The sequence below is a fragment of the Malaclemys terrapin genome, chromosome 1 (genome assembly GCF_027887155.1).
Source record: "Malaclemys terrapin pileata isolate rMalTer1 chromosome 1, rMalTer1.hap1, whole genome shotgun sequence".
In the NCBI taxonomy this organism is placed as follows: domain Eukaryota; kingdom Metazoa; phylum Chordata; order Testudines; family Emydidae; genus Malaclemys; species Malaclemys terrapin.
This window is the reverse complement of record NC_071505.1, coordinates 122,175,376-122,200,555: the sequence shown is the minus strand read 5'-3', so window position 1 is coordinate 122,200,555 and position 25,180 is coordinate 122,175,376. Positions and strand designations below refer to the sequence as shown.

Below are 25,180 nucleotides of genomic sequence, written 5' to 3'. Positions count from 1 at the left end.
GCGCACTGGGCCGGGGGGCGGGGCGGCGCGCGCGGCCTCTGGGATCTTCTCGGCGCAGCAGCAGGGAGGGAGCGCGGCGCAGACATGGGGGCACAGCTCAGCAGGGTAAGCGGCCGCCTGCTCCAGCCCGGAGGGGTGGGGGCGCTAGTGCTCCGCGGGGGCGGCACTGAAGCCTCTGGAGCCCTTCGGATCGGGCAGGGGTCTTCTGCGATGGGGCGAGGCAAGGCGGCAAGGCCGCTTGCTGAGACTGTCCCTTCTCCCCCGGGAACAGGGCCCCACCCTGGCGCTCCCTTTTGCAGAGCTGCACGGTGTAGCCCTTGGTTGCGTGCAGGTGCCCCCCCTCCACCCTCCGGGCGCGCGTGTGGCACTAAGTTGCCGTATCTAGAGGGGTGCCGCTCTCAAGGTCCATTGACCATCCACGCAAACAGAATAACTTGGGGAGTGGAAGCTGCTGCCCGCGGGATTAGCGGCTGCAGTTGGTTTGCTGTCTGCAAAAGCCAAAGGCAGGGATTACAAGGGGTTTGGCGATGGTCCGTTAACAATGCCAAGAGGGGAAAAAAACCTTAAAGCCTTTCTTAGAGGCCTCATCAGCTGCTCCAAAGCTTGTGCGGTGGAGTTTGTGACTCATCGTGTTTGACTGTCAGTGGAAAAACATTTCAGATTCCTGTTTTCTGGATGGTCACCAGCCTATGGCATCTAAACTTGCCTCCGCCCAGTTCCTCTCTTAAACACGTTGCGGGTATATATAAACACTGGCGTTAAATGACATAGTGCCACTTACTTTTTGTTTGGGTCTGACTGTATTTTAAAGCTTCCATTATCCAGTAAACAGAATACAGAAGGTGCGTTACAAAGCAATGCAACTGCTCTCATCACCCTTCAGTAAAAAGTGTGGGGGTGTGATAACAATAGACAGTCTGTTTTGAAAGAGCTAGTGACCTTAAATGTTGAGAAGCACAATTTTTTTTTTTAATCCCTTGCAAACTGACAAATTGAATGTGCCTGAAGAAAAGCCCTTACCACACCCACATCCTATCTTTTAGAAAGGCACTGGCAGAGGCCTAATATTTGGGGCTGGCTGGTTGCTTTTCAGCTAGGATCTAGTGTCCTCACTTTCAGTTTTCACATGCTTTGTAAGGTGCAGTGCTTGTACGCTGGGCTGTGTAGCTCCAGAAAGTGCAAAATTCATTGATTTTTATAATGCAGTGATTATACAGCCAAATAACTGGTGGAGGGAGGCTCAGGAGGGAGGTCTGGCTGGCCATGCTGCTAAGAAGAGTCTTAATAAATTGGCATACACACAACCCTGTGCATTGAAATCCAGTGTATGTCTGAAGCACTACACTTCTGTCCTTTGTTAAAAATCAGTTAAAAAGTTTAAACAGAAGTTCTTGTTCTTCTATAAGTAGAATATAGCACTAGCACTGTGAAGATATTATTAGTTTCATGCTCTATTTCCCATTCTGATGGGAGTGGTTGTTATAAAAGACTGACATTAAATATACCTCACATTGATAAGGGCTTGCATCCCTGCTGATTTAAGTGCAATTCAGAATAGTAAGTAAAGGCCCCATAGAAGAGGAGACACAAATGCTTTAAACCATTCTGTGAGTGAATGAGTTGCCCTTTAAATCTAAGAATGTACAGTCAACTTTATTTTAAATAAATTCTCTACTTTAAAACTATCTGGCAGAAAATGAAAGTAATTTATTTCTTAAAAGTATTTTCCTATTGAAAGGTTTTTGACAGACCTAAACGTTAGGCAAAAGTGGGCTTTTAAATACCATCAATTGTCAGCAGTTGCATGACTTTCTCACAACTTTTTAACCTGGGAAAAATCCAGTTTAATAGTATCTGTGTTATGGTTGTCTCTCATTGAGTTCTTCCTGATTCCAAACACTCATTTCATTGAGATTCCCAGTTTAGGTCAGTTTAAGCAGCACTTGTTTATGGGTTAGGTTCTCAGCTGTGATAAATTGTCAGTGGAACTGTGCTCATTTACATCAACTGAAAATCTGGCTCATAGTCTCTCGAGGTACAGTTCAGCACCCTCCCTCTTCTATTCGTGAAGGCCTACTTGAACATAAATGGAGTCTTCATTTTAGCCTGAGTACAGAGGCCTAGATATGGAGGAAAGAAGTTCTGATGGCATTTATACCCTGGCTCATATCTGCTGTATCAGAGTGCTTTATGATTCTGAAAGTAAGCACATTAAGGATGTCTGTATCTGTGTTGGTAATTTCAAATGTATTCCAAAGATAATATTTAATACTTGTATACTGATTACTTAGAAGGGGGGGAGGGGAAAGGAAATGAAATTATCTTGTGATATTCTACTTGTGTGCATTATATACACAGGCCTAGTATATATGCTAAAATGAAGTCTCTGTATATGGAATAATTAAAGTAAGTTGTTATTCATTTATATATTTTTATATATTTATTTCTCAGGTTTCTTTTTCCTTGCCACGGTCTGATTTTAAAAAATGATACCATGAACTATCAGCTGTGGCTGAGACCTTTGCAGTTATGTGGCTTGTTAAGAGATGGTCTGTGTGGAAAAGTGTTAACGGTCATTAGCATGCATCATTACCCTTTTCCAACAGCTGTCTAAACTTCTCGTTTCAACCCCCTTTCTCCAGTGCACCTGCTTAAATAGTTCTAACTGTGGGTGTTAGAGGGTGACCTGCAGGAATAGACTGGAGGCAGCTATAAACTGTAGAACTTCAGATACTGTTGCTTCTGGACCACAAAGGCAGAGAAGGAAGATGGGTAAATGATAAAGGCACAATGACAAAATGTACCCCTCCCTTCCAAAACCACAAACAAACAACCCCTCCATGCTAATTAAACTTTCTTAAAAGATGGGTCTAGGCTGGGATGGGGAGATAGCAGCTGAGCATCCTGGATGGTGTAAGACACCTCTCCTAGAGAGGTTTCAGAGTAGCAGCCATGTTAGTCTGTATCTGCAAAAAGAACAGGAGTACTTGTGACACCTTAGAGACTAACACATTTATTTGAGCATAAGCTTTCGTGGGCTACAGCCCACTTCATTGGATGCATGAAGTGGAAAATACAGTAGGAATATATATATACACACAGAGAACATGAAACAATGGGTGTTACCATACACACTATAAGGAGAGTGATCAGTTAAGGTGAGTTATTATCAGCAGGAGAGAAAAAGAACTGTTTGTAATGGTAATGAAAATGGCCCATTTCCAGCAATTGACAAGAAGATGTGAGGAACTGTGGGGGGAGGGGGAAATAAGCATGGGGAAATAGTTTTACTTTGGGTAATGGCCCATCCACTCCCAGTCTTTATTCAAGCCTAATTTAATGGTGTCCAGTTTGCAAATTAATTCCAATTCAGCAGTCTCTCGTTGGAGTCTGTTTTTTGAAGTGTTTTTGTTGTAATATTACGACTTTTAGGTCTGTAATCGAGTGGCCAGGGAGATTGAAGTGTTCTCCAACTGGTTTTTGAGTGTTATAAATCTTGACATCTGATTTGTGTCCACTCTCCTTATGGTGTGTATGGTGACACCCATTTTTTCATGGGGGGTGTGTGTGTGTATGTGTATATAAAATCGATATATAAAATCTTTCTATTGTATTTTCCACTGCATGTATCCGTTGAAGTGGGCTGTAGCCCACAAAAGCTTATGCTCAAATAAATGTGTTAGTCTCTAAGGTGCCACAAGTACTCCTGTTATCCTAGAAAGGTTTTTAATTGCTCTCATTTTGTTACAATTCAGTGACAGAGTATTTTGCCATAAATTATCTCCCTCAGAATATGCCTGATAGATACACTGCTCTCAGGTGTTGCCCTCCCTCCAGTTAAACCTAGTAGCGCAGTCGCTCCTGGCTGTAAAATGTACTCTCTAAAGCAGCGGTGGGCAACCTGCGGCCCATCAGGGTAAGCTGATTGCGGGCCGCGAAACATATTGCTGACATTGACCGTCTGCAGGTGCAGCTCCCAGAGGCCAGGGTTCGCTGTTCCTGGACAATGTCAGCGTCAGCAAAATGTCTCCCGTCCCGCAGTCAGCTTACCGTGGTGGGCCACAGATTGCCCACCACTGCTCTAAAGGCTATAATTCTGAATGTATTTCATTGTATGCTACTGACCACACCCCGGTGCAGGAGCCGAGAATCCTGGTCCTGTAGTAAAATGTCACTGTTAAAAGTAGAACTTTTCATAAAATATTTACGCTTGTTCCCCCAACAAGGTGTTTAATTGCAATAATAAAACCTTCTGTTCTGAAATAATTTATCTCTAACGAGGCACATCCTATCTACCAGAGAGCAAGACTTGCCAGAGCAATGTTTGGCGAGAGATCTTGCCTTCTCTCAATCACTTCACTGATGTAAATTGGTGTAGCTCCTTTGACTTAACGGGAGCTATCTTGATTTATGTCTTGTTTGATGCCCTATTAGGAGAGTACAGAACATTGTTTGTCCTGCTAGTATATTTCAGGCCTGTTTTCTTATGAAGAGTGATGAATTATTTTGGAAAGCAACCAGCCTGTGTTTTTCCAATCAGCTGACAGTGGGTCTTTAGCTGCTGGATCAGAATGTATCTGAACTACTACCCTACTCTATTTTTCCTTTGAAGCAGAATCCTGTGAGGCTCTTGCATTAACTGACCATAAATAACAAAGTGCCTTCCATTCTGCGTTTATGAAGCAGACAGTGTATTAGTCATGTGGCTCAAAACTAATGGTAGCAATTACCATACCGTGACAGATCTGTAGTGTAGCACCCTGCCTCCAGAAGTGGTGATTGTCATGTGCTTCAGATGAAGATGTAAATATCATATAACAATTTAATGAGTAACAATAATATTTTGCACTGACAGTACTTGCCATACGTGGACTGAAAGTTGTTCACAAAGTTGGGGTGGGTTTAGCTCCGTTTTACAGATGGAGAAACTGACTTACAGAGAGGTGAAGTGACTTGCCTGAGGTCACTTAGCATGTCCTTGGCTCCTGATCCCAATCCTATGCTCATTTAATTAGCTGTAGCTGCTTCTTTGCTAATTAATAACTGCATCTTTAAAGGGCCTATGTAACATTATGTTAGGCCTAAAATTTGGTCGGCCTCAAAAATCTTCTGTAATCCGGAGTTTCTATTCATTATTCTGTCCATCTCTGTCACCAAGACATGAAACATAAAAAGTAACCTTTTTGTGCATGATATATAGTCTTTTGCTATTGCTGCATCAGCAATTAATGAACAGTCTTCTTAGCCCTGGTCTACACTATAAATTTACGTCAGAATAATTGTTTCTCAAGGATGTGGAAAATAGACAGCCCATAGCAACACAGTTATATTGACTGAACCCCTGGTGTAGTCAGTGTTATGTTGATGGGAGGGCTTCTCTCATCAACACTGTTACCGCCTTTTGGGGAGGTGAAGTACCCATGCTAACGGGAGAAGCTAGCTCATCGGCATGGGTAGCGTCTTCTCTTAGTGCTACAGTGGCGCAGCTGCACTGGTGCAGAACTGTAAGTGTAGACAAGCCCTCAGAGTTGACATCTCATGGTGCTGCAGAAACATGGAAGTGTAAATAGTCTTGTTAGCTTCAGATCCATTAGAAACTTCATTTAATTTTTTTTCAGCAGATGCCTCCATAACAAACTTAAAATGGTCTAATATAAACAACCATTTATGGCAGAATCAGTAGCTTCTTGACACGAGTTGCTATAGTGTTCAATAGCAATCACATTTATAGCACTATGACTTGAAAACAGCCAATCAAATTACTTCGTTTTATAAGCTAGTGAAAGTGAAAAATGCTCAGTCATGTCTTAAATTCCCTCTGGAAGTTGTAGTGCACCAATGCAGTATTATGTAACATTTGGGGGGGAAAAAGAAAATTGAATTCCCTGCCCCTTCTGGTGGAGGGGCAAAATCTTTTACTCCCCATCCCCAGGGGAAGAAAATGTAGAAAATTCTGCAAGGAGAACCCCAGTTACTTCTGTGACACTTCAGTGAAATTATTATGATATGACTATGATATAATCATAATGTATTTTATAAAAGATAAGTCATGTGAGGTATCACTGGAAAGGTTATGATTTACTGAATATGATTATTCTACTTGTATGCATGTATCATTTTTGTATCTGAAGTTAGGCATATTGACTTTATATCTGTATTACAAATGTGTTTACACCTGGGGAATGCCCACTAGGCAAAAGGCTCTCAGTCTAGATGGCTGGCTGGGAAGGGCCTGTCTCCGTTATCTTGTGAGACTTGGTAACTCTGCAGGCAGGGAGCTTACTTGAGGAACAGCCTCTGACTCATGCTGTAACTGTACAAGGACATGTGACCAGGTCAGCTGGGACTGGACTCCCTCTTGGAATATCTGTGTTTTTCCACTGACTGGCGTGGGAACCAAGCTTAGAAACAGAGTTCCCACCATATGCAAAAGCTATTTAAGGCAGGGGTGTGACATCATTGTGGTTCTTCACTGACTCTCTGCCCCAAAGAGACTCCTGGAAACACCTGAGGAACAAAGACTGAACAGAGGGAGGGCTGTACCACGGCTAAAGGGATTTTTAGCCTGTGAATAGAACACCTGCCTGGGCATTCCAAACTGTAAACTAGTGCAGCTTGCCCTTTAAGAATCTGCAGCCTGTTTGTCTTATCATTTAGGGTGAGGATTTGCTATTCATATCCGTTGATTAAGCTTAGTTTGCATGTTTTGTTTATTTGCTAGGTAATCTGCTTTGATCTGTTTGCTATCCCTTATAATCACTAAAAATCTATCTTTTGTAGTTAATAAACTTCTTTTATGCCTTAATCTAAACCAGTGTGCATTTGACTAAGGTGTCTGGGGAAAATCTCAGCTTGGTTACCACAAGTGTGCATGGTCCTCTTCACATTGAGGGAGAGACGGACCGGGTGTTAAACCCATACACTGGCCAGAGTTAACCAGGGCAGGACGGTACTGCTCTGGGGTCCGAGGCTGGTGGTTAACTGCATGTAACTGTAGCTGGGTGTGTCCCTACCTGTGTGAATGCTGGTGAAAGTGCAAGCTTGGAGGGCTTTGCAACTTGTCACAGCAGCACAGTGTGAGAGGGAGCCCAGGCTGGTGGGTCAGAGGGCTCAATGGTACCCCAGTATCAGGTGGCACCCCAGGGGAACCCGTCACACCCCCATCTGCTGTGTGGGAGTAGACCATGTAGAGAATGATACAATATGGCCCTATGTTTAAAATCTGTTCCTGCACAGAGGGCTCCTATGAGGCCTATGCCACCCTTGCATGGACCCTCTGCAAAGGGAGAAGGCTTGTTCTAAATGACTAACTGGACACATGAAAACAAGAGGCAGAATAAATCTGTCTACCAACATGTCTATAACCTGTTCCATGCTGTGATATCTGAGTGCTAGGAGTCTAGAAAGACTAAGGCAAACTAAATGTGTATCTAAACCACCACATTATTTATATGGTAAACCAGTGTTTGTACTTACTGCAATGAGGTATCTTTGAATGGACTTTTTTCTGTATGTTCATAAAATAAGCATGCAGAAACGGAGGATATGTCTCATGGGTTGTTTCTGGCATGACATTATCATCACGGTATCACTTCACTGAAACAAATGGCGATGTTAATATTCTTGTCTTTATGCATTGTTGCAGCTTGGCGAGATTGTGACATACCCATTATGGGTAGTTATCAGCTTGATCATGAGAATCTTTAGGAAACCCCCTCCTGCAATTACCCTGGAGGACCCTGAAGTGAAATACCCACTAAGGCTGATCGACAAAGAGGTAAGTAAGTGCACACTTGTACAGCACTGAGCACGCTGACAGCACTTCCATATAGATATATAATGTCCATATCATTCTACAACTTGAGTAATGTTGCAGCAATATTGTGCCCTGTTGGGAATTGTAAAAGTTCTAAGGCTGCAGAGTTCTGTTTCTGTTTATATTTAAACAAAGCAGAGAGCTGCTTATTTATAAATGCTTTTTACCTAGTTTAGCCCATGCTGTCAAGTTTACATTGTATTGTAAGCATCTCATTTTTTTTAAACATAGACTCTAAACTCATACTGTTTTATTAGCATTGTCTCCATGCATGGCAAATGGGAAAGACTGTCTCTTCCGAATTATCCTGTGGAACATGTCACCCTAAATTCCTAAAATCTGCAGGATTTGATTCTTTTCTGTGTAAACCTTTTTTCATTTCCAGGGGGTTGGGCAGAGGGGAGAAGAGACTCATTTTAAGATCAGTTCTGGTCACAAGTATTGTAATGCAGTTTGTATCTTTGTGGATGGGAGTTCAAAAAAGAGTTCTCACATAAACAGGAAACATGTTTGAAAATGTATAGCTGCTTTGGAAAAATACTAGCTTAATGAAAAAATGTTTCTTGCTAAAATGAATGGTGACCTTTGTAATGTACACTTCAGTGTTGCAAAATCCACTTGTGTGTGTAGGGGGAATAATGTAACTTCTTGTGTGCGCTGCTGAATATTTTAAGACCTGTTAAATTGCATTGGATGAAAACTTCTTAGGGTTTCAAGGTTAAAAATATCAGTCACTATTTGAAAAAGTCTCCAAGATACAGCCGTGTGCTGCACAATTGATTTTCAGTTTGAATATGGAGCTTAGGTCAGGCCTGCACTACAAACATACATCTGTATAACTACATTGCTCAAGGCTGTGGAAACATCCACACCCCTGAGAGACGTAATTATACCAATCTAACCCCTGGTGTAGACAGCACTATGTCGACTGGAGAGCTGCTACTGCCTCTTGTGGACATGGATTAACTATGCCAATGGGAGCTCTCCCATCAGTGTAGTAACATCTTAAGTAAACAGTTACAGCGACACTAGTGCAGCTGAGACGCTGCAGCTTTTGATGTATAAGCCTACCCTTATTCGAAAACAAATTTTATTAGTTACAGGATATCTTCTGATGGGAGAGAACTATTTTTCTTAAGTGGACTCCATGCATGTGTGTGTTTTCTGTGGTCGTTCTTCCCCTTCCTTCCCAGAGGCTGAACTGGGTAAGGGAGTGGCCAAATGCCAAAATGCATTGCTTCTTACACTAGATTGTGCAGCTGTTGTTAATATAAGAATTCCTCTCCTTTATAGCATGCTTAGATCAGTTAGTGAAATCACTTACAACCTGAACTGTTACTAGGTTTCACTATCACCCCTTTGAAGTGAATAATACCAGTTAACGCCATTGTCAGAGTGCCATTGTTTCAAACTGCCCACAAACTTCATTGCATTTGTTTACATTCCATTCACTTTTTTGTGAACGGAGGCCTTTTCAACACTACCCAATAGTAATGTTAACAACAGTTATTGTTAACAGATGCAGAAGAGAGCAAGGACCAACTGTGTTTAGCACTGTTTCACCTAACCATTGTTATATCCTGGTTTAACAACTGTTTCCATCAGTCATACTTATTATGGGTCGGTTTCATAGTGTAGATGAGGCCTTGGCAAACAGAATTATGCATTTAGACGTCTTTAAACCATTCAGGATTCTAAAGAGAAACTATCTTAATTTTACAACATCATATCATACTTGGACACCTTTGTGGTTGATGTGACATTCCAGTTAAGTGACGAGGTGATAAAGAGAAAAGGCAGTTTACTATAACAAAAATTAGGTTCAGTGCATTTCATTCTTTCTAGATTCCTGTTTGGATTCCCTTGTAATGAACAATCAGATCTTAATTTTACACCTATTTAACACCTGGTTAAATAAACCATAATCCCTTGGCACAGGCAGAATGCATCTCACGCTAAGTGGAACTATTAGGACTTTCCTACTTGAGCAACAACTATCAGTAACTTTTGCTATCATTGGTTATGTCCCTTCCCCGGGACTCAGGCCGGTCCTATGCTTAAGTTAAGTCAACACAGCTCTGACACTCAGGGATGTGAAAAATTCACATCCTTGAGTGCTGTAGTCATGCCGATCTAACCCTCAGTGTGGACTCGGCTAGATGGACAGAAGAACACTTTTATCAGCCTAGCAACCCCTTACATCACTGTAGGAAGTGTCTGTATTACAATAGCATAGCTGCGGCACCATAGCTCTGCCACTGTAGTGCCCATAGTGTAGACGTGGCCTCACTTTGTAGAGTATTACAGAACTTTCAGTGTGCGGCAGCAGGGGCCACATGGACACTTACTGTGTGGCAGGCTAGTGCATGGTAGATTTACACCCCAGCTTGCCCTGAACTAAGTGTTTGTTTAGACAAGCCCAATGGCTATGTCTACACTAGCACTTTTGTCAGTCAGAGGTGTGAAAAAACACACCCCTGTCTGACATAAATTTCACCAACAAAAGTGCCAGTGTGAACAGCACTATGTTGGCGGGAGACGCTCTCCTGCAGACATAACTACAGCGGCTTGTTGGGGTGGGGGGTGGTTTAATTATGCTGATGGGAGAGCTCTGTCCTGTTGGCGTAGAGCAGCTACATGAGAGACCTTATAGCAGTGCAGCTGCAGTGGTACTGCTGTAAGGTCTGTAGTGTAGACGTAGCCTAAGAGTCTGATTCTAAAATCCTTAGTAACAACAGTAGTCCAACTGATTTGAATTGAACCCTTAGGGAAAAGTCCTATAGAGTTTAATAGGAATGAAACCTATTTGTAGGAACTATTCTACAATCATATCTAATTTAATAGCTATCACTTCTTCTATGGGTATTTAACCATTGTATATAAGGGATAGAATGCCCTATTACATTTTATAGGGATCTTTTATAATAAAATGTAATACACCTCTACCCCGATATAACACGATTTTGGATATAACGCGGTAAAGCAGTGCTCCGGGGGGGGGGCGGGGCGGGGCTGCGCACTCTGGTGGATCAAAGCAAGTTCGATATAACGCGGTTTCACCTATAACGTGGTAAGATTTTTTTTTTTGGCTCCTGAGGACAGCATTATATTGGGGTAGAGGTGTATGGTACAATGGATGAGGCATTGGACTGGGAAACCTGTCTTCTCTTTTCTGCTCTGTCACTGTCTTGCTGTATGCTCCTGGGCAATTCGCTTAACAGCGCTGTGCTTCAATTTCCTCATCTATAAATGGGGGACATTAAGCCTACCCACCTCTGCAGAGTTTTCATATGTAATGCTTTACAGAAGAGCTAAGTATTTGTTTATCTAAGGCAGGGGTGAGCAAACTTTTGGCCCGAGAGCCACATCTGGGAATAGAAATTGTATGGTGGGCCATGAATGCTCACAAAATTGGGGTTGGGGTGAAGGCTCTGGTTGGGGGTGTGGGCTCCAGGGTGGGGCCAGAAATGAGGAGTTCAAGGTGCAGGAGGGGGCTCTGGTCTGGGGCAGGAGAGGGTGGAGTGGGGCTGGGGCTGAGGGGTTTGGGGTGCAGGAGGGTGGTCCGGGCTGGGATCGAGGGGTTTGGCGGGTGGGAGGGGGATCAGGGCTGGGGCAGGGGGTTGGGGGCGTAGGGAGAGGCTCAAGGGTGCAGGCTTTGAGCGGCGCTTACCTCAAGCAGCTCCTGGAAGCAGCGACATGTCCCTTCTCCAGCTCCTATATGGAGGCGCAGCCAGTTGGCTCTGCATGCTGCCCCGTCCGCAGGCACCGCCCCTGCAGCTCCCATTGAAGCGACGGAGGGGAGCCATGCCGCGGTTTCCGGGAGCCGTGTGGAGCGGCCCACGACCCTGGTCCCGGGCTGGAGCGCAGCAAGACCCAGACCCCACTCCCTAGCAGGAGCTCAAGAGCTGGCTTAAAACGGTTGATGGGCCGCATGCGGCTCATGGGCCGTAGTTTGCCCACCCCTGATCTAAGGGCTGCAAAGTAATCAATAGCACTAGAGTTCAGACCCTAAGTATGCTGTAATGAAACAAAAAGCCTATAAGGTGGAGTGGAAAGGGGAAAATGAAACAATGTCTCATTAGTGCTTGTTCATTCTCCCCATCCAAATACATTACATATCACTTAATATTTTTATCTAAACTGAAGTGTCACTTTGGTCCAATGATCATGACTTATACTGTTTAAAGAGTTATGATCATAACGTTTGAGAAATAAATCGCTTTGGTTTATTTGGGGATAAATGATTTTGAAATCAGTAATAAGGTCCCAAGTTTTATAGCAGGGCTCTAATCTGCAGTGTGTATTCTTTCCCACTATAATTAAGGAAACTTATATATAATATTTTAAAGCCACTAATGTAACAAAGGAGACCAATTTGATAGTTGTTAATCCCCTCTTATACCCACCAGTGTCATTTCCAGTATTCTGCTCCAAAACTAAATTAGAATAACTAATTCATCTGATTTACAACATAGCCCAAAGTAAGTTTTTTGTTGGAGAACTGTTTCTGAAACTTCTGAACTTCCTCTTTTTTGTCTTTTGTCTAAATTTAAACTACAAATGAAGAACTGGTTAGCTCCTCATTGAGATCTTTGGATGGAGTTCTGTACAAGTGCAGAGCATTATAAAGTTATTGCCTATATACTAAATTGCAAATAACTAGTTTTTATTGATCTTTGTTAAATCTGAAATGTTTCTCTCCATTTTTTGTTGTTGTTGCATTTGTCTTAGGTATTTATTGTTAGTTTTTGACCTCACATATTGAAATATCAATGTTATTTCTTATTTCTTGAAAATAGAAAGCCTTTCAAGGAATTTGAGTGGAAAGTATACTTTTGATACAGCAGTGAAACCGTGCTAAATTGACTTCTTACCTTATAGCATAATACATAGTGCTGAAACAGTTTGTTACATATCTGTGGATTAGGGTGAAACTAACTTTTAGAAACAGCCTGACTGACATGTCTATTAAAAACAAAACAAACAAACAAAAAAAACACCCAACAAAATACAAAGTATTTCCAATGGTGTATGTGATAGTTTTGTTTTTTTCCCATTTCAGGAAATTAGCCACGACACGAGAAGATTTCGCTTTGCCCTTCCAACTCGAGAGCACATTCTAGGTCTCCCTGTTGGTATGTTTTATATTGGCAGCCTGGTTTTATCATCATGAATCAAAGCTTAGTTAATTATACCGGTCACAGACCTATGAAGCAGTATGGGCTGCAAGAACTACTTTAAACATTTTAAAAACTACTGACGTTATTGTATCTTCCCCTGTGACATCATCTGATTCATTCCAGTTGCAAAGTAAAATGAAATTTAAAAAAAACTCCTGCTCTAAATGCACTTCAAAATGCAGCCTTAAATATGGAGTTCCTAGGACATCTTTATAGTATGCCTTTTGGATGTCAGCCATTTGTGTTCAGTTATGTGTAACTGACATGTGTGTTAATGAGGTGCTAATCACACTCGAATGTGCGAGTCATCCTTGAACATCCTTTTACACGTTTGTGTATGTGTGTAGTATATAATATCGAAACTTATGAGTATGGCTGCTACAGTAAATAACAAATGTGATTGAGCTCCGGGTTGGAGAACTGTTCTCTGAGGTTGGTGTAGCTGAACGCTTAGCCGGTTCAGCTAGATTTCATGCACACTGGAGGAAGAAATCTAGAAAGGTGGTATGGAAATACAGGAGAGCAAGGGATAAATTGTTTGTTCTGGACCAAAGGGGTAAAGAGAATCTTAGGACCCAGTCTGGCTTTTCCACCAAGTCATTGTCAGCCATAGCGAAAGGGAATTTGCTCAGAATAGCCCCTCAAAAATAAACCTACTCTTCCTTCTGCTGCTTGTAGGACAGCATATTTATCTTTCTGCACGGATTAATGGAAATCTGGTTGTCAGACCCTACACACCAGTCTCCAGTGATGACGACAAAGGCTATGTGGATCTTGTTGTCAAGGTAAGGATATCATTGTGCCAAACAATAGTTGCCTATTTATAAGCCTTTAAAGGTTACAGTAAAAATCATGGTGGTGTAAAAATACTTGTGTGATTCCGTGATGTCTAACTCTACTGTGGCTTGTTGGCTTCCATTCAGTGGTACCTCAGCATGCAAATCAATATACATTTAATCCATATAGGTAAGTTGGGATCATATAATGTTCTGAATTTTCCCCTCTCAATAGCCAAGTTGAGGTATTCAGTAAATATTTCTAAAGCTGATAGAATTTAGTGTTAAATTACTACATTACTTTGCTGCTTCTCTTCAGAGTTTCATTTCCTATTATGTGTTTCATTCTCACATGGTGACATGTTTTATCAAGCGAATCGTAGAAATGTAGGGCCAGAAGGGGCCTCAAGAAGTCAAGTCCAGCCCCTTGCGCTGAGGCAGGACCAAGGAAATCTAGACAAGTGGCTCTCAACCTTTCCAGACTGCTGTACCCTTTCAGGAGTCTGATTTGTCTTGCATACCCCCAATTTCAGATCACTTAAAAACTACTTGCTTACAAAATCAGACATAGTGTTCTGTGACACTTTTGTATTTTTATTACTGAAAAAATGCTGACTTTCTCATTTTTTACCATATAATTATAAATCAGTTGGAATATAAATATTGTACTTACATTTCAGTGTATAGTATATAGAGCAGTCTAAACAAGTCATTGTCTGAAATTTTGGTTTGTACTGGCTTTGCTAGTACTTTTTATTTAGCCTGTTGTAAAACTAGGCAAATAACCTAGATGAGTCGATGTACCCGCTGGAAGACCTCTGCGTATCCCCAGGAGTACGCGTACCCCTGGTTGAGAACTACAGATCTACACTATCCTTGACAGATGTTTGTTCAACCTGTTCTTAAAAACCTCCAGTGATGGGAATTCTATAACCTCCCTTGGAACCTTATCCCACAGCTTAACTACCCTTATAATTAGAAAGTTTCCCCCCCACCCCACTAGTTTACCTATGTCTCCCAGGCTTCAGATTAAGCCTGTTACGTCTTGTCCTACCTTCACTGGACATGGAGAACAGTTTATCATAGTCCTCTTTATAACAGCCCTTAATATATTTCAAGACTGTTATCAGGTCCCTCAGTCTTCTTTTCTCAAGATTAAACATGCCTGTTTTTTTTAACCTTTCCTCATAGGTCAGGTTTTTTAAACCTTTTATCATTTTTGTTGCTCTGGAGTCCTCTGGACTCTCTCCAGTTTGTCTACATCTTTCCTAAAGTGTGGCACCCAGAATTGGATGCAATATTCCAGCTGAAGCCTCACCAGTGCTAAGTAGAGTGGGTCAATTATTTCCATTTCTTCTATCTAACACCCCTGTTAGTACACCCCATATTAGCCTTTTCCATAACTGTATCACATTGTTGACTCATCCAATTTGTGATCCACTATAAACCCCAGATCCTTTTCAGCAGTACTACCAGTTAGCCCCCATTTTGAAGTTGTGCATTTGATTTTTCCTTTATAAGTGAAGTACTTTGCACTTGTCTTTAGTGAATTTCATCTTGTTGATTTCAGACCAAGTTTCCGATTTGTCAAGGTCATTTTGAATTCTAATTCTGTCCTCCAAAATGTTTGCAACCCCTTCCAGCTTGGTGTCATTTGCAGAGTTTATAAGCAAACTCTCCACTCCATAATCCAATTAATTAATGAAAATATTGACTAGTACCAGATCTAGGACTGACACCTGTGGGACCCCTATTAGATACTCCCTCCCAGTTTGACAGTGAACCATTGATAACTAATCTGAACTTTCAACTATTTATGCACCCACCTTATTAATTTCATCTAGACCACATTTCCCTAGTTTGCTTATGAGACTGTCATCTGGAACTGTGTCAAAAACCTTAGTAAAATCAAGAGCTACAGCTTCCCTCCTATCCACTGGGCCAGTAACTTTGCCAAAGAAGGCTTGGCACGGCATGATTTGTTTTTGACTAATCCATATTGACTATTTCTTAACACTATTATTGTTTAGGTGCTTACATATTCATTGTTTAATAATTTGTTCTAGTATCTTGACAGGATTTGAAGTTAGGCTGACTAGTCTATAATTCTTCAGGTCCTCTTTGTTCCCCTTATTTTAAATAGGTAATATGTTTGCCCTTCAGTCCTCAAGGACCTCCCCTCTCCTCAGTGAGTTCTCAAAGATAATTGCTAACGGTTTTGAGATTGCATCTGCTAGTTCCTAAAGTACATTAGGATGAATTTCAATAGGCCCTGCCAACTTGAATACATCTACTTTATCTAAATATTCTTTTCCCTGTTTTGGCTTGCACTCCTTCCCCTTGTTAACATTAATTGTGTTGAGAATCTGGTCACCATTAACCTTTTTAGTGAAGACTGAAGCAAAATAGGTATTAAACACATCAGCCTTCCTCAGGTCATCAGTTATTAGCTCTTCCTTCCCCGTTAAGTAATGGACCTACACTTTTCTGTGTCAGCCTCTTGCTTCTAATGTACACCTCTACCCCGATATAATGCGTCCTTGGGAGCCAAAAAATCTTACCGCGTTATAGGTGAAACCCGCTTTATATCGAACTTGCTTTGATCCACCCGAGTGCGCAGCTGCGCCCCCCCAGAGCACTGCTTTACCGCGTTGTATCCGAATTCGTGTTATACCAGGTCGCGTTCTATTGGGGTAGAGGTGTATTTAAAGAACCTCTTCTTACATTCTTTTATGTCCCTGGCTAGGTGTAACTCACTTTGTGCTTTAGCCTTTCTGATTTTATTCCCATTTTGTCTCGTTTGTTACCCCTTTGCCATTCCTAGGCTTTTCTTCTAATATTGAATAAATGGCTAAGGGGAATGTTACTCATAGGTCTTGTCTACATGGGAAAATTCTATCAGTTATACCATTATGACCCTTGCTTTTATTCCGGTATAAGAAAGGCTTTTTTGGCTTAGCTTAAACCCTTTCTCAAGTGACAAGGTCCTCTTATACAGGAGTGTGGCTGGGGCAGGGGGAAGGGAATTACACCAGTACAACTATATTTGTTTAAATTCACACCTTAGCTTATGCTTGTAAATACTGGTATATCTTTCCTATGTAGACAAGCCCATAGCTCTATTGGTAAGGGGTCTGATCTTGAAGTACTTAACACCTGCTACGCTCATTGCCTTCACTTGGAAGCTGCAGGCTCTTGGTACCTCAGAATTGGGCCCAAGGTTAACAGATCTTGAGGCTGCCCCTGTGTAACAAAGCTGTCCTAGGACAATTTTCACCTGTTGAACTGGCTTTAAAATAGAACTGTCTCTGTTTTGGATTCTCAGATCTCTGTTTTAGCTTGTCAGACAGCCATGTCTCATTTCTTATTGAGTTTGGGCATATGAATTTGTGTATTACAGAAAATCAAGGCAAAAACTTGTCTTTGGTTTTAACTCTTTTAATGAAACAGTTCCTTTTAATCTTTATTTTTAACAGATTTATTTTAAAGGGGTCCACCCAAAGTTCCCCGAAGGAGGAAAGATGTCTCAGTATTTAGACAGCCTGAAATTAGGGGATACCATTGACTTCAGAGGGCCCAGTGGATTACTTGTCTACAAGGGAAAAGGCAAGATTGATTTTGGAAATATTGTGTCCAGAATAACAAGCACAGAAAATCTTATGTAATTGTGATGCATTGTAATGTAGGAGTAGTGATCACTAACTTTTTTTCCTATAGAGGTTGTGGCCTTTCCTACACATCTTACCTACATTACAGAGGTTTGCTGGTAGTACAGACACAGTTCTATTCCCAAGAGTGCATTTGCTGGTAGAACTTGTGTGTTTCCCTGAGAGAAATAAACTATAGCAGCAGAAGTACATTCTTGCCACTATGACTGTGTTTCACTAAGGCTTTTGCTGGCATAGAAATATTGCCCCAAAATCACAGCCCTAACCAGCATTGCTATACTGGCAGAAGTTTCTCGTGTAAGCCTGGTATAAGCTACTCCAGGATAAAGCAACTTTTTCGTACCGTAATTGTACCCACAGCAGGGATTGTACTTTATTGGCAAAAAATAGCACACCTAATGTTATAATGGCATAGTTATACTGATACAAAAACTGTGTGAGGACCAGGCCTGACCGACTTCTACTCAATTCCTAGCAAAAGAACCAGTAGCTGTGTTAAGATCCCATCTGCATGACAGTTAACAATGGTTAAATTTGGTTACTTTGTCCAGGCCTCGATGAATGAGGCAGGAACATGTAACATCATGGTTAAGAAATGGGCTTTATCCCAAGCTAGGGCTGATTCCTAGGATAAAGCAGAAATGTTTGTAGCCTCTGTCAAATCTTTGTGCTGTGTACACACTAGCCATTAGGAATCAATTAACTCTAGGTTTAAAAAAAACAAACCAAACACAACATGGTGAAGAGAAGCCCATAGAGACCTATGCATGGGCTCTTTTAAAACTTGTTCATGACCTTATTCGACACCACCCATTGGCGTGGTCTTTGTGTAATAATTGCTGATGGACTGGATTTGTATTAGGGTTTAGATACTTAATTTTAGCCAGGTTTCTTCGCCACACAATTGAGATGTCTCTTAGAAATAGTCATTACATACAGAGAATGGATTGTGAGCTCTTATGGGCAGGTTGATCTTGTCGGGAGGTGGAGGATGGTCCTTGTCAGACTGGGCTCCTGCTCCTTGACCAGGGCCACTAGACATTACTGAAATGCAAATCATGATAGCGTGATGTTGAGTAACGAGTCAAAAAATCCTGTCTAATTATAATACACCAGCAGCATTCATTTTTGACGTCTTTTAAAATAGTTAGCACTTTTTAAACATATCTGTTTGTCCTCACAATAGCCTTATGAGAGGAAAAGGTGACACATCCCCATTTTCCAGATGGGAAAATGAGTGGAGGGGTGATTGCCTAGGGTTTGAGACGGTCACTATAAATCAGAATTAGAACTCAGGATTTGTGATCACAGTCCTCTATCTAAATTAGCGTTCACGAGTACTCCCTAATATTTGTCTTAACTCCTTTTTTCCAGGCACGTTTGCTATTCGCGCTGAGAAGAAATCTGAACCTGTTCTTAAAACAGTGAAATACGTTGGAATGATCGCAGGTGGAACTGGTATGTAAGAATGAAGTTTCATTCTTTGTGCACCTTGTTTCTGCCAGGCTATTAGATGTATTGCTGGTGGCCAGTTTTAATTGCAGGTTTTTTTTTCAGGCATAACGCCTATGCTGCAGCTCATTCGTGCCATCATGAAGGACAAAGATGATCCCACCATTTGTCAGCTGCTGTTTGCTAATCAGGTAACTCTTTTCTTCTTGTGGCAAGGCATTAAAATTGTCCTTAAGTTTAAAAAAACAAAACCCAGGTATATGCAAACCTCTCCTGAGACAGCACGGAACACAGGTACAATTCAGTATCATAAAACCCTAAGCTAAAAATGAACAGAAACTATAAAAACAGCCACATGTGAGGCCATTGCAATAAGCACACTATTCTGTACATTACTGCCTGGTAACTTTTGCCCTGACATCTAACCCCTCTGCTTTCTCCTTCTCCAGACTGTAAGTGTTTTGAGACAGGAATTTTTCTTCTGTATGTTTCCTGGAAGTGCTTAGCACTTTTTTTTTTTGGGGTGAGGAGAGCCCTTGTCAGAATTTTAAAGCTGCCCTATCTAGCGGCATCATCATTTGCTCTCCTTCAAGATTAATACCCCCAGGGCACAGAACCAGGTTTGCGTAGGGAAGTATTAATCTGACTATTTCTGAACACAGTTGCAGTATATGACCTAAACTTAATTGTCCCCAACAGGCGATAACTGCAAAATGGGGGAGAGTGCGCCATGCAGTTAGAAATAGCAGCTTACTTGTTGTAGAAACAGCACTACAGAAAGATATTTTCTGATCTGTCGGAGGCCATATTCTACTCAGGCCCCATTTTCAGATTTCAACTTCTCTGAAAAGTTGCAGTGTTATGCCACTACATGCTGTCTCTTTCTTTTCAAAACTCCAATGAAGGTTCGATACTGTGAAACTTAATATGGTTGTAATAGAGCTGGTAAATATTCTCAATTTTAAAACCGGAAACGCTTGTTTACAAATTTCATGATCTAGCTGAGCTAGAGGTAGATGTTGTCCAGCATGATGGCTTAATTTGGATACAAATCTCTGTCCGCAGTCTGAGGGGTAGGAATGTAAGTTGACAGGAAGTCTTAGTCCCATTTGGTTCTAGTAATCAACTATTCCCTAATTAAATGGTGTAGCAAACACCATCCAATTGTAATGAACAACTTGTGTCTTAAACCAAACCAGCCACTCTTACCCAGATAACGTTCTGCCACGCGTACCAAAATGTATGAAGGGTAAGATTCTCAAAAGGTCATATTATAGGCACCTAAATAAAGTAGCCAGATATATATTTTTTTAAAGGGCTCACTCCAGTTGTTTTCAGAAGGAGTTGGTAGGTGCTGAGTATTTCTGAAAATCTGGGCATAAATATCGAAGTACATTGAATCAAGTTACACTAACCCAAACAAAAGCCGATGTGTGGGTTGACCATGTATGATGCTACAGACTATCCTCAGTGCTTTAACTTTATCTTGTATCCACTGAAGTTATTTTAATCATACATAATGTTGTAGAAATGATAGTAGTAGAAGTTGGTGATGGAAAAGACCTGTTGGGTCATCTAGTTCTTATCTGCCAATACAGGATTGACCTTATTGTATATTTATCAGAATTATGTCTAGCCTAGACTTGAATGTGCCAAGTGATGTCCCATTTCCCTTGGAAGCAGATCCCATAGACTAATGCATCTGGCTGTTTAGAAGTTTTTCTGATGTTAAGCCTAAATTTTCCCTCTTCTGTTTCGTCCCAGTATTTTACCACTCTAAATGCCTCTCCATTCCTGGTTTTTACACCCTTGAAAAAATTGTCCTTGCCTGGTCATTATTTAGCTAATTAAAGGATAAAATGTCTCATTCTAAGGATAGTTCATACACTAAGTGCTTCCATAACTGGCTCCTTTGGATTCCTCCCCCCCCCACCTGTGTACTCAGCCCTTCACACCCTTAATCACTTTTGTTGCTCTTCTTTGAACTCTCTCCGGCCTATCAATATATTTCTAGTTTGGGGTACCCTGTATTCCAGGTATAGTCTTAACAAAACTGTGTACAGAGGGCCTGCTGTCTCCCTGTTCTTGTTTGTGCACAACCAAAAATCATATTGTAACGTAACACTGAGTTGCAAACTCCTAGCTCCTGTCTGCTGTCACCCGTAAAATGTCCTTAATTTTTGCTGCTTTCCAGATTTCTCCCTCACAGTTAATCTGTGTTTAGGATTGAGTCTATATCTTGTATTATCCCAGGTAGAATCTCATTTTATTTCCTACCCATATTTGTAAACACTGTAGACCCTCTTGTATTATTTCTGTGTCCTCATGGGTGTTCTACACATTCATATTTAATACTTACTGCTAATCTCACTGCATGCTGTTAGCCCCTTTTTAGATCATTGAAAATGTCTTCTATTGTCCAGTTCAGATGCCTGCTTTTATTAGTCAGATCCAGAAATAGCTTTCTTGTAACAGATGCAGTTTCACGTTAGATCCAGAAATAGGTACCTTCTCAGCAACAGGTGCTGATAAACTCCCTCCACAGTCCCCAATATATTACTTTCATTGGTGCCAAATTGCTGTGTGGCTGGGTAGAGTATGAAGGGACTAGCACCGCTTCATAATGTGAGGCTGAAAAGGAGATGGAAAAACTACCCTCAGAGTCTACAAGCATTATTTATACTATAGTGATGTTGTGCAGTAATTTCCCAGGTTTTTTGGAAAGCTGAATTGATACTGAAGACTGTTAATATAGTATTTCAGTTTTGTGGTGCTGCATCTAATAACCATGTAGTTGGGGGTGGTTTTTGTCATTTAAAAAAAAAAAAATCTAAATATATTTTTATTCTTTTCCATGAGACAAGGTGTGGTTGTCAAAGATCAAGAAGCTGGGCAATTTGGGGTCTGTTTCGGACTCTGTCTCTATCTCATTGAGTTATCTTAAACTTTGTGTGTGTCTCTCTCTCTCTCTAATATTGAGATGATAGCTACTGCACAGGAGTTTTGTGAGGCTTAATTTGTTACAGTTAAGAGACTGGCTGAAGGACTCTATTGAAAGTATAACTCTCCTTTCCTTTCCTTGCAGACTGAGAAAGATATCCTGTTACGTTCAGAACTGGAGGAAGTTCAGGTTCAGCATCCAGAACGCTTTAAGCTTTGGTACACGCTGGACAGAGCACCTGAGAGTAAGAACTAACATGCCACCCCTGTCAATGCACCAGATTACTAGGTCTGATGATTACAATTCTAGAATCCTCTCTAACTTTTTCATCCCCTGTTAAGGCAACTAGATGCCTTCAGAGCTGACATGGTGACTTCTGTAGGAAGGAGGTTGGTAGCTAGTGCCTCCGAAGCTATGCAGCTGGTCAGGAGAATGCTAGTGTGTAGTCCTTATCTTTGACTTTGGCGGCAAACATGAACAAGTCCCCCCCCATGCTCTCCTGACTCTAGTTTCAGTATATTCTGAAGAAAGAAAGAAAAGCGTTATTGACACAAGAACTGAGGATTAAATGTGTTGGCTAATATGGGAGAACAAAGAGGCAATCTCATTCCCCTTTTTGGGGTCAGCAGTTTTGTGTGTTCAGTGCCAGCAGCAAGCTGGGGCACCCTGAATTCCTCTATGAAAGGGTTAACACACTAAATATCTGTGTTTTCTTAAACAATGAATTAAGAAGGAAGGTCATGTGGTACTAAACTGATAGAGGAAACTTGGGTTCTGTTCACAGCTCTGCCAAAAACTTCCACTTTTAGTAAATCACTTCCTCTAGTTCAGTTCCTCATCTTTAATATGAGGATAATACACTGATCCTTGACACTCTTACGTTGTATTAATACAGTCATGGTGCTGAAATATTCTCTTATTCTGTGTCTAAGTTCCTAGCACAGTGGAGCCCTGTTCTTGGTTGGCCCATAATAAATAAGGGTGAGTGTTTGTTATAAAGCCTGTTAATAAAATACCTTTTTTCACCCTCTCCATTCAGATTGGGATTATAGCCAGGGATTTGTGAGTCAAGACCTGCTCAGAGACCACATGCCCCCTCCTCAAGATGATGTTCTGATCCTCATGTGTGGCCCTCCTCCAATGATCCAGTATGCTTGCTTACCTAACCTGGAAAAACTGGGATACACCAAGGACATGAGATTCGCCTACTAAAGAAGAGTTAGCTGTGCTGTAGTGCGGAAAGAAAGCTGATGTAAGGAAAAGCATCTAGTTAACAGGGAACAAGACAACGTACACACACAGGTGGCTGGTGTACAGTGCTGGGAAGCTACATTTAGATTATAATCACTTAGATTTCTTAATGAGTTTGGAAGACAAGCCATCCATTTTAGACTCCAAATTTTAATTTTGACTGTTTTTAGTGTTGTGCCAAAATTTGGCACAACACTAAAAACAAACAATTTAACCAGGTTGTAGGCAGGTAGTGATGTATGATGCTTTCCTTAACACATTCTTCAGAGAGACTCATTGACTACAATTCAATGTCAGTTTTCAGCAGCAAAGCATAATTTTTAGGGGAATGAAGAGGTCCACTACATTGCTTAGCACTGTAACCACAGTGGTAACTAGTTACTTCCCAACACTGTGTATATTGGATAGCATACGTGGTATGAACTATGGCCATGTATGGGAAGTACACCTTTTATTTACCTTACTCTTGCCAAATCTTAATGATCTCAAAGCTTTTACAGTAGGTGGGTCAACAATGGCTGCCTCTTACACACTCACCTTGCAGAGGTGAAATCTGGTGGTTTACTGGTTATGACAGATATGTTGTAAGATGTCAAACATAAATACACATATTAGGAACATAATTTCCAGTTGTATTTTGGACTGACCTCACTTAAAGCAAATCTTTTCCAGCTGATCACCTTCACTAGCCATTCCCCTCCCAAGGACCTGAGATTAATTCCTGAAGGCAGGGGCTTTTGAATATAGAATGTTGAAGCAGTTATTTTTATTTAAAGAGCTGAAGGTGCTAGACTAGTGGGGGGGGGGGGGGTGTAGAAACTCTGTGGATTTGACTATTTTTTCAGAACTGCTCCTTCTGGGATTTCACTTGCAAATCTCTAGGTGTACTAAAATCCCACTAGCAGAAACTACTCACTTTAAAGTAATACTCATTTAAATATTAGTCTCTCTTTTTGTACATTTATTTCTCTGATAAGTTACTAAGCAGGGGGCTCTACCCTGCATACAGTGCTCAAGTTAAAACTCCATTGAGAATTTTTCCCAAAAAGGATGTGTAGAATCAAACTTGTCTGACAGCAACTTCATCTGTCTAGCCAAATCCAAAAGTGCTGGGCTGATTGTACCTAAACTGTGGATGTTTCCATACAGAATTTTTTACTTTCCAGCAATTGAGATGGAAGCTGTCCTACCTATAAGTTGGCAAAAATATAAAATCTTGGTGGAGTTGCTAAAACTGTTGGCTGAAAGAGTAAGTAATATTAATACTATAACTTCATAGTAATACGTATCTTTGTAATTTGCAGGACCTCTTTTTGTGCCTATGTACAGCCTTGTATTCTGCACTTAACAGGTGGAAAAGATTAAAGAGAATACTATTATTCAGTCTAGGTTTCTTTACATTTAGTAGCCTTGCTGCTGGGAGATTTGTCAAGGTGTGCTTCTTACAGTCTGAAACTTGGGCTTCGGTAGAACTGTACTGCATCCTCCAAGTACAACTGAGGTGTTCCCACTATTAATTTAAATCTGTCTTTGGAACAGGCAATATGTGCAAGTTTAAAGTAAAGCAGTGGTGTTGCTTATATCTCTAGAGGACAAACATACCCAAAGATTTTTTTTTTTTTTTTATGAGCAACTCTATAGCTGGTTAATCACAAGCTGTTTTGTATTACTTATCATGCATATTCACTTACTGGCTTTTTCAAAATGTTTGTGCAAGAAATAAAATATTTTGCTGATTGTCATTTCATGTAAGTGTTAACTTTGCAAAGCCAGCTGTGCAGGTACATGGATAAAGAACTTGCTACCTCTTAATAAAATCCTACCATGGGTGGGAAAAGGACTAATTGAAAAACAAAGTTTAAAAAAAACAACTTTATTCTTACCCAACTACTTATGGTTCCTTAGCTAGATTTATGGAAGAATAAATTCCGTCTAATCAAAACCATATTGTATTTTCTGCCAGTACATTATCTTTAGTAGCAGAGGCCCCTTCAAAAACAGATATTTGTGTAAGAAAACCTTCCATACCAGCCTTAGATATGTAACTATTAAAAGCAGCATTTGCAAATATGTCATTACAGTGTAATGGGATCATA

At 41.0% G+C, this 25,180-nt stretch overlaps 1 protein-coding gene across 1 annotated transcript; it reads left to right on the top strand.

Moving 5' to 3' along the window:
• LOC128841922 (NADH-cytochrome b5 reductase 3) lies at positions 1-24,826 on the top strand. The gene is made up of 9 exons (XM_054037449.1): positions 1-105; positions 7,646-7,777; positions 12,879-12,951; positions 13,675-13,781; positions 17,249-17,378; positions 18,815-18,898; positions 18,998-19,083; positions 21,978-22,077; positions 22,873-24,826. Exons 1-9 carry the CDS (start codon positions 85-87, stop codon positions 23,043-23,045), a joined length of 906 nt encoding a protein of 301 aa, XP_053893424.1. The 5' UTR covers positions 1-84; the 3' UTR covers positions 23,046-24,826.
• Positions 24,827-25,180: the final 354 nt, after the last annotated feature.

Bases quoted from the DNA above. Each gene is read 5' to 3' on its own strand.
- LOC128841922 (XM_054037449.1), top strand. From the start codon at position 85: ATGGGGGCACAGCTCAGCAGG. The intron at 7,778-12,878 runs GTAAGTAAGTGC...TTCCCATTTCAG, and splicing joins TAAGGCTGATCGACAAAGAG to GAAATTAGCCACGACACGAG. The intron at 22,078-22,872 runs GTAAGAACTAAC...CTCTCCATTCAG, and splicing joins GCTGGACAGAGCACCTGAGA to ATTGGGATTATAGCCAGGGA.